Genomic DNA, 10,038 nt, shown 5'->3' on the forward strand with positions numbered 1-10,038 from the left:
TTTTGTAGGTGTTTTCAGAATGTCTCCATCTGTAGGAAATTGCGTGGTCTGTTATCCGGGAACCTAATACTTTCTCCTAGCTTCATATGGATTTTTTTATTCTTCAGAGTCTAGGGTCCCAAGTTGTTTTCCTATTAAATTTTAAGATCTCTTTCCTGCTGAAAATTGCTTATCTTTGTTTTAAGTTGAAAAATTTAACAAATAGGTACCCAGGAAGAGAAGGGACTTTTTTTCTTGGAAAACAGCTCCCATGTGGAACTCCGTATACTCGCAATAACCAGACTGAGATGGCTTCCCATTGAGAAAAGTTTTGTAGAATTTTTCCTGATTATTTATGAGTTATATATTCCAACCTTTTCTACTTCTGGTAGCCTTACTTTCTGACAGACTATACACTCTCAATTTGTTTTTTAGATACATTGGTTCTATTGCATTATTTCTTAGTCTGTTGCGTTTCACTACTTTCCTATATAACTTGGTTTTTCTGTTGTTCAGATAATCATTCACACATCAGCTAGGCCACCAACACATAATACCCCTGACGTGCCTGGCACTACATATTTTGTAATGTTCTTTTTTACATGTCAAATGGTGAACTCCGAATATTCCCAATGACTTCTGCTCTGTAATTTATTTTATCTGAGACTATAACTGGGAACTCCTACCTTTCTTGAATCTTTAGTGTCACCTATTTCTCTGCACTGTGGCCTCCTTTCTGCCCTGTACTGCCACCATCGATATTTTTAGTTCTTTTTTTTTTTTAATTTCTGCACATTTCTTTCTACAGCCATTAGCTGTCCTACCTCACTGAATACCATATCAATTTGCTTCTATTTGCTTGAGTCATCAAGCAGTGAGGCCTGTGTCGGTGGGCTCCCTTTTCCCAGAGGCTCCCTCTTCCCCCCTAATGTTGTGACACTTATTATGCCCAAGTTCTGCTTTCCCTCTGGTTTTCACATTGTTTTTGAAGCTGGTTAGTCTGAGGTTCATTGTCACTCCTGTTTGTGTTCAATATCTCCACTATGACCTGCTCTGCTGGCTTTTCAGAAGTTTCTTTTAGAGGTCTGTTTTCTCAAAACAAGCCTTCAGGATAAACGTAGTCTAAAATGTGCATATAGCTGTGTTTCAAAAGTTCCTTTTTAAGTTCGTTATTATTGGGAAATCAGCATGTTTTCACAAGGAGGAAAAATATGACAGATGGTGGCTATGTCCCTAGAAGAGTTCACAAAGCAAACTTAACCTCCAATGTGCCTGAAGCGTATTACTGTATTAGTAACACCACAGAACCTAACCTCCTACTATCGCTTTACAAAAAATCATCCAGTGTTTGAGGCAAAAGACAGAAAAACTGGCAGGGAGACAAGATGGGAGCCCTCTTCTTCTTAAGGACACTACATGTTCTTAAGATTTTGCTATATTTTAGAGAAATATGTGAAATCAGTTTCCTGAATATTTCATTACAGGATCTGAGGAGAGTTTGAGGCGAGGCACGACGAGTTAGACCAGATTACAGAGAGGGGGCTTAGCAAGTGGCAGCAGAGGGTCGGAGACACAACAAAAGCTGTCCACTCTCCTTCCCAGTTTCTCCAGAACCAGCTCTGCCGTTTCAAGCCGAGCCCTAAATCACTCTAGAAGATCACAAATGACACTGGGTTTTTCTTCCTCTCTTTTTACAGATAAGGGGGTTCTAAGCAACAGAAGGATCTGGAAGAGAATGGGAGGGAAAGGGAGTTCCTGTGATCCATTAGGCATTCCCAGCTGCACAGTGGTAGGTAAATGATATATATGGTGACATACATATGTTGAGGATGGTCTGTGTCAGTCTGAACAACTCATGTCCTTGCAGAGCAGTTCTTAACCCCTTGGAATCCTCACTCTCAATCATAGGGGCATATCTAATCATGAGTATTTGAGAGTGTCTTTGCTATAATTACAGTCTTATGTTAACTAAACATATTTAGAAATCCAAACTGTCTCAGAAATAACTTTCAACTGCCATAATGTAGCATCAATCTACTAATTTCTAATCTTTAACTCGCCTCTAACAAGGCTGGAAAGATAGAGTCTGTCTTTATCAATGAATATCATGGATCCAAAAAAAAATGAAGTAAAAAGAAAACTTATTCACAGCTCATTATAGATGAATGGCATTTTTAAAAAATTGAGATACACTTCCACATACCATAAAAATCATCCATTTAAAGTGTACAATTCAGTGATTTTAGTATGTGCACAAGGTTGAGCAACCATCACCACTATCTCATTCAAGAATATTTTCATCACCTTAAAAAGAAACGCTGTACTCATCAGCAGTCACTCTCCAGTCTCTCCCTCCCACAGTCCCAGGCAACCACCACTCTACCTTCCGTCTCTATGGATTTGCTTATTTTGGACATTTCATATAAATGGAATCATATAACACGTAGTGTGTTGTGTCTGGCTTCTTTCAGATAGCATAATGTTTTCAAGATTCATCTATGTTATAACATGTACCAGTAATTCATTCATTTTATGGGATGGAAATACCACATTTTGTTTATTCATGAATGATATTTTTAAAAAATATTTTTGCTACATATGTTAATTAGCTCTCAGGATTACTCAAGAGTCAACTTAAGACACACTATATTGATTCACACACTGATCTCTTAGCCCACAAGATTATCAGTTTTTTGGTTGTTTTTTTTTTTGGTGAGGAAGATTGGCCCTGAGCTAACATCTGTTGCCAATCTTCCTCTTTTTGCTTGAGGAAGATTGTCCCTGAGCTAACATCTTTATATGTGGGATGCCGCCACAGCATGGCTTGACAAGCAGTGTGTAGGTCTGCGCCCAGGATCCAAACCCATGAACCCCGGGCCACCAAAGTAGAGTGCACAACTTAACCACTAAGCCCCCAGGCCGCCCCTTATCAGTATTTTACTTTCTGTCAATTTAGAAATCATCTCACACATTGTAATCTTCATTGTATTGTGTCTCAGTACCTTGGTAAATACTTCTTGAGCTTTCCACCTAGCACCCCTTTTTCTACAAATTGCCCCTTCCCTCCAACTTCTATATGGTTAACGTGACCTTGCTCCTGTCTTCAGGTGATTAGTCCAAAAACAGGCACCTGATTCAAGCTGGACAAATTAGGCCCTTCACTGGGAATGTGGAATTGGGAGTAAGATTCTGTTTCCAACTAGCTGCTCTCTTGATTGCAGGAGCTACAACCTCAGGAGCTTTCGGCTATTACCATTATTTGCCATGCAGACTAAGAAACCAAGAAAACTAGTCTGCAAGAAGAGAAAAAAGAATCAGAGACAAGAGAGGGACAACAGCAGATAAGAGACAGAGCAAGAATTCCTGGGTTCCCTATAGTGCTCCAGTGCCTGATTCCAGGCCATTCCGAAGGCCCAGCTGCATCCCTGTCCTTGGATTCTACAGGACAGCCTAGGCGCTCACAATAAATTTTGTTACTATATAAGTTAGTTAAGGAGGTTTCTGTAATCTTTAGCCAAGAGTCCTCATACAATCATCTACTCAATAAGATCTTAAGCTCTTTATTAGCAAGGGCTCAGCCTCCATAGCAACCAGTACAATGACTGATACATACTTATTTAAATTATCACCTGTGGAATAATTTGGAAAATTATCTATAAAATATACTCAAGACATTCTTGGATGAGTATTTAGAAGAAAGTTAGGATTTGTGTTCATTTTATAGAAAAGCTCTATTACTGTACTACCAACTCAATACATTTTTGCACTTACTTTGCAAAAAATTATTTAATTTCCTCAGAATTGAAACTGTCTTTCTGTATTACACTATTACATGCCCATGTGCGCTTGCTTGATAAATGTTTTTAAATCTTTTAAAAAGCAAAGTATTATGTTTTCCTAAGAAGATTTGAAATTTCTTGAGAACAAGTAATCTCTATTTGCTTTTAAAGCAAACTCCCACAGATCCTACTAAAGAATAACACTCAGCATACAAAGATATAAATGAGTAGCCGACCTCCCTGCAATCATTTTCTCCTCCTGCAAAGAGGATATGTTGTCAAACACTAATAATTCCCATAAGGATAATGCATCTGTAATTAAACAATACTGTGCACATGTAATTATTATACAATGTAGGTTGGGTAGGCAATGAAACATTCCTTAACTGACAACTCAGGAAATGCAGTTTTAGTAAATTTGCTCTATCGCTGCAGCCTGAGGGCTTGACTGCCAACATTGACATCTGCAAAGCTAATTTTCTGCATATTCTTGGGAGTCTTCACTGCATTTTGTAAAGTCCTTTTCCCAAAACCAAATCCAGGACTTGTCACCTAATTGGTTCTTAGTGAGGATAACAGAGATAAAACGAAAAATCCAAAGTATTTTCTTAAATCCCTGTTAAAAATTCTATAGGGATAAATGGGCTAATCCTTTAAAGTCTAAGATCTGGTTCCTGAGTGGATTTTGTATAACACTGTTTAATGTCACTATCTTCTTTAAGATAGACTTAAATTTGTAAAATTATGCCTCTAATATTACAAAGTCTTATATAGATGGAATCCCCTTTAAATTACTCAAATACTCCAACTGGATACAACTTCTTACTATTTCAAGCACTGGGGCAGTTTCTGACGGTCTTGACCCCACACTTGCTTCTCTAGAGCTTGAGGGAATAGTGTTGGCCAAAGCTCTGAGAGACAAAGTATTACTTATTTACTACTGCTCCCTTCCAAAAAAAATTCGAAACTCTAAAGTTTAAAATATGGTCCACACTAGGATTTGCTGAAGTTTCCTCAGACTCAAATCGTCCGGGCAGGAAAGGGCTTTGGAAACCTACTTTAACCTAATTATTTTACAAATCAGAAAATGAGGTGGACGAGAAGTAAAAGACTTGCCCAAATCCACAGGGTAAGCTGGTAAAATCAGCACACGTAGAAGAAAGGTATTCAGACTCCCAGCTGGAAGCTCACTTCCTCATACTATCTACCTAAAATATGAAAGTAGGGACAGTATTGAAATCTCTCTGCTTTCTGAGAGACAAAAACAAAGACTACAACGTTCTGCTTTCAAATGTGAAGGTGAGAGGTTGAGGTGTCACATCTCATTTCACAAGGTAAACAGTTTTTTTCTCAAATATTCTTCCAAAAGTCACGATGGGCTTGCCCTGGAGGCTAAGTGAAATGAAATGGAATACCAGATCTTCTCCGCAACACGAAGGTTTTTCACCATAATGAACAATGGCAGCTATTGACTCTGTGTGCCCAAAGCTATCATCATTCCCCCTTTTCCATTAACAAAGTCTATAGTCCCTTGGCCAGAAGGATGGGCATGTGTACTAGACCTGGCTCATCAAGCATCTCATATCACTGGCAAGTGAGATGGGTCTAAGTAAGGCCAACCAGAATACTTCCCTAGAACTGTGACACAATGCTGAGAAAAATAAATTTCCCCCGTGTCCCACCATGTGGAGAAGGCAGTCTGCAGTAGGACAGCCTAAGATCAACAGTCAAAGAGAAATAGAGATCAGCAGAGATGAGAGACGGAAAGAGAGTCTGGCAATGTCCAATCTTTGGTTCCCATTCCTGAGCCGGTTCCTCTGATTTTGTAAGTTAACCCTATTATCTTTGTCAACCACGGAAGTCAGTAAATTCCTTTTTTGCTTAAAATAGTTTGAATTGGGTTTCTGTCACTTGCAACTCAAAAATCCTAACATACACTGACCCCAGGAGACAGGATGGCATATATATTACCCTTAATACAGGGAAATTAATAAACTTTTGTTAAAAAAATGTTTTTGATGCCTTTAGACAGGCTCTACTGTTTCTTATATTTATCGCTCCTGACATGCTACAAGCACCAACCTCACTGTTTCCATTATATGCCTGGCCCCTGAAAGCATCTGAGTTTGCTAACTCTTCCCTAGGATGTCCTTAGGGATATATATTCCAGGCAATTCAAGTTAAATGAGATTTTACTTTATCTAGAACATCAAAAAGATAGTCCAAGTATCAACATTATAGTATGCTTTGAGGCAAGTTTTCAAAATTTAAAGCAAACGCAACAGAAATATAACTACTGTAATATAATTTAGCAGCATGTTTGTTATTTTATAACAATAGAAACCAGTAACAACAACAAATCTCAGGACCTACCTCCAGTAAGGCTCCAGTTTGGAAGAACTTCAAAGGCTTTTCAATGGAATAATAAAGGCTGTGATAGCTACCCTTAGCCAGGTATGCTCTGACCAGACCAACTGCTATAACAAGCCACCTAAGAAAAAGAGGAAAAAGAGGAATCAGAAAAAAAAAAAATAGGTAAGTAGGATTTAAGGTCATAGAAAGATGTGGCAACCACAGATATTGCTAAAGGTGACCTCAAGAATCAGTGTCCCAGATTTATCAACTCTAGCTCTCAAATGCCAAGCTGAATTGCACAGCAACGTTGCACCACCAACAGCATCCTACCAAGAGTGCTCTGCAAAAGCACAGTGGCACCTCACCCATCTGGAGCTCAGCTTTTCGGCAACCTTGCCCGTTGACAACAAGGCCAAAATGAAGGGAATAAGCTAAACTGGTCCTTGAGCAGCTAAATTAAGTGCCAGAAAGCCTAAGACAAGAGAAAAAAACTGTTAGAGGAAAATTTTAAACGGCCTATGCAGTTAAAGGGTCTGTAATAATAATAGGGTGGAGAAAAGATGTTTTAAACTACTTTTATAAGTATCTCATGGAACATACCCATACCTTAACACCTATCCTTTTAAAATTGTAAGTGAAATAAGAATAAAAGCTTTTTTTAGCTAAGTTTCAAAAATCAATTCAGTAAAGAAAGTCAGACCAATACAAAATACAAAACAGGGAAGCACTTAGGCATATCACAGTGAACATTATATTTCTGTTCTATGTCCCTCTGAAAAATAAATTTCTCAGGCCCTGTAATTTTTTATTTGTTAAGTTCCATAATGAAACAAATGGACCTTTATTATTAAGGTATCTCTCCTTGAAAGCAGTGATCGATTTACATAAATGTACAATCTCAACTAGGCAATGGGGTAGGTGGTCTATGTTATTTGTAGAAACTATCATCTAAGGACATCAAATAAATGTTTATTAAAAGAGAAATGATTCCTTAATGGTGTAACTGGTCCAGAATTAGCAGCCTACAAAAAAGCTTACTTTACTCTCACAATCCCAATTTCTCTTCCTGGTTTCAGATACCTCCACCCCACTCTCTATGTTCATCACCCAGGAATAAAGACCTTTTTCCTTCTTCCCCAGTGTAACTTAACACCTCTTTCCAGTCCAATAGTCTCATCAACACCCTTGCTGAGCTAAGAATTTTATGTATAAGGGGCCAGCCCCGTGGCTTAGTGGTTAAGTGCAGGCGCTCCGCTGCTGGCGGCCCGGGTTCGCATCCCAGGTGCCCACAGACGCACCGCTTCTCTGGCCATGCTGAGGCTGCGTCCCACATACAGCAACTAGAAGGATGTGCAGCTATGATGTACAACTATCTACTGGGGCTTTGGGGGGAAATTAAATAAATTAAAAAAAAAAAAAAAAGAATTTTATGTATAAGTATAAATACACACACTCCTGAATGTTCTTTTAAAAATCACTCTGTGACCATTTATGTGATAAAGAAACTTGCATCTGTACTACATATCTTCACTGGCCTGTGAGTCAAGAGAAAAAGGTTCTAGATCCAGATCTCCTATAGTAGTAGTCCCCCCCTTATCCTCCGTTTCTTTTCCACAGTTTCCGTTACCTGTGGTCAATCTCAGTTTGAAAATATTAAATGGAAAATTCCAGAAATAAACAATTCATAAGTTTTAAATCGTGTGCCGTTCTGAGTAGCCTGATGAAATCTCTCGTGGTCCTGCTCCGTGTCCCCCAAGGACGTGAATCTTCCCTTTGTCCAGCGGATACATGCATGTACCGGCCCCTTAGTCACTTAGTACCCTCTGGGTTATCAGATCCAGTGGTACTGCAGTGCTTGTGTTCAGGTAACCCTATTTCACTTAATAATGGCCCCAAAGTGCAACAGTAGTGAAGCTGGCAATTCGGAAATGCTAAAGAGGAGCCATAAAGCGCTTCCTTTAAGTGAAAAGGTGAGAGTTCTTGACTTAATGAGGAAAGAAAAAAAATCGTATGCTGAGGTTGCTAAGGTCTACGGTAACTTTTATTACAATACATTGTTATAATTGTTCTACTTTATTATTAGTCATTGTTGTTAATCTTTTATCATGCCTAATTTATAAATTTAACTTTATCATAGATATAATGTACGGGGAAAAACAGTAACATATAGGGTTCAGTACTATCTGTGGTTTCAGGCACCCACTGGGGGACCTGGAACGTATTCCTTGAGGATAAGGGGGGACTACTGTACTTTCTGTGACATCAAGTAAGTCACAACTTCTCTGAGCCTAGGTTTCAACACCCGCCATTTCTAATACTAGCAATAAAGCCTATGATCCTCCTAAGATATTTTTTTGTGAAAAAAGCAAGGTGCTGAAACACTAGCATGACATTAGCATTTGTGTTTTAAAAAAAGGGGAGGGGGTGGGGGAATGTATATATTTGCTTGTATCAGCATCTGAAGGGTACACAAAATGAGTGCCCCCATGGAGGGGATCTGGGTGGAAGGGAAGGGTGAGAGAGGAGAGTTTCACTGCACATTTTTGTGTATATTTTGAATTTTGCAGCCTGCCAATGTAGTACCTATTTAAAAAATAAACCAGATGCTCACTATACAGTTCTTTCGACTTTTCTGCATGTTTGAAAATTTTCATAATAAAATTTTAGGGCTAATTTTTTTTACAAATGAATGCCATTCAAAAATACATAACAAATAGTCTGATTCTGTGGTCCTCCTCACCAAAACCATGGGCTCAAAGAACCGGAAGAAGCTTAGAGATCACCTAGCCCAAACTCTTTAGTTTTACAGATGAAAAAACGGAGACCATGAGAAATAAAGTGATTTATCCAAGGTCCCACAGCTAGTTAGTGTTAAAACTAGAACTAAAAACCCGCTGTGACAAAGGATGAAGGGCAATGAAGGGGAACAAGAGGGGGTAAAACCCGTTTCGAGGGTCTATTTCCCTGCTCCCCAGTAACTCTGCCTTCCACCCCCAGTATCTTCTTCACCCCAATCCATCCTAAAAAGTCTAAACTCATCTAAAGCACAGCCCTGCTCACGTCACTGGTCAAAAACTTTGAACGCTTTTCCATTACCTTCCAGATTAAAGTTCAACCTGGCTTTTGAAAACAGCCGCCTAAATAAATGGTCACTCTGCAGCCACAGCTTCCTCCACTCCCCTTGGGGGAAGAGCTCGCCATGCGTGACACGCCGCCTGGGCTCTCCTCTGCGCTGCAGGATCGCCCGGTCCCCAGACCTGGCCCTGTGGCCAGCCCAGCCGCCCTCCCAAGGCCCTCCGGACCAGCGCCCGGGCCGCCCTCCCCGTGCCCCCCGGAGCCCCGGACTCCAGCTCGGCGCACGCCCGCGCCTGTGAACTTGCTCGGCCACCCGCGCAGGCAGGCGTCCTGGGCAGGCACCGGGGCCGATTCAGCGCTCGCTGCCCGCAGCGCCCGGGTGCCGGGTCCCGCACACGCCCCGGCGGGGATGCGCTGCACGCGGGCCGGGCCGCCCCGCCGGCCGCAGAGCCCCCTCCCCGAGCCCCAGCCTCACCCCGCCGTCATCACCACATTGTAGATGACTAGGTACGCCGTGGCCAGAGGCCCTGGGCCTTTCTTCTTCCGCGCGCCGCCAGCTTCGCCGGCCCCGGCCCGGCCCCCGCCGCCCCCATTCCCCTTCGCTGCTGCAGTCGCCGCTCCTGCCGCCATGTCAAGCGTAGGGAGCCCGCTCTCCCCGCGCGAGCATCACCGCCCGGACTCGGCGCTGCGAGGCGGCGAAGGGAGAACGGGGGAGGCGGGGCCGCGGCCGCGGGGCGGAGCCAGGGACAGCGCCCACGGCGGCCGCCATCTTGGAGGAGGGCAAAGGCGCTCCTGTCGCTTCCCGCCCCTCGGCTCGCCTCAGACGCCACCGCCATCTTGGATCGGGGTC

At 41.7% G+C, this 10,038-nt stretch overlaps 1 protein-coding gene across 1 annotated transcript in view; it reads right to left on the reverse strand.

Annotated features, from left to right (window-relative positions):
- Nucleotides 1-9,833, reverse strand: part of HACD2 (3-hydroxyacyl-CoA dehydratase 2) — a 94,144-nt gene extending 84,311 nt beyond the window's left edge. The window contains exons 1-2 of the mRNA XM_004424498.3: nucleotides 9,664-9,833; nucleotides 6,132-6,249 (exon numbers count right to left, since the gene is read on the reverse strand). Coding sequence (XP_004424555.1) covers nucleotides 6,132-6,249; nucleotides 9,664-9,818 — 273 coding nt within the window. The 5' untranslated portion in view covers nucleotides 9,819-9,833. The remainder of the gene's footprint in view (nucleotides 1-6,131; nucleotides 6,250-9,663) is intronic.
- Nucleotides 9,834-10,038: the final 205 nt, after the last annotated feature.

The sequence above is a fragment of the Ceratotherium simum genome, chromosome 15 (assembly GCF_057802395.1).
Source record: "Ceratotherium simum simum isolate JZ-2026a chromosome 15, ASM5780239v1, whole genome shotgun sequence".
In the NCBI taxonomy this organism is placed as follows: Eukaryota; Metazoa; Chordata; class Mammalia; order Perissodactyla; family Rhinocerotidae; genus Ceratotherium; species Ceratotherium simum.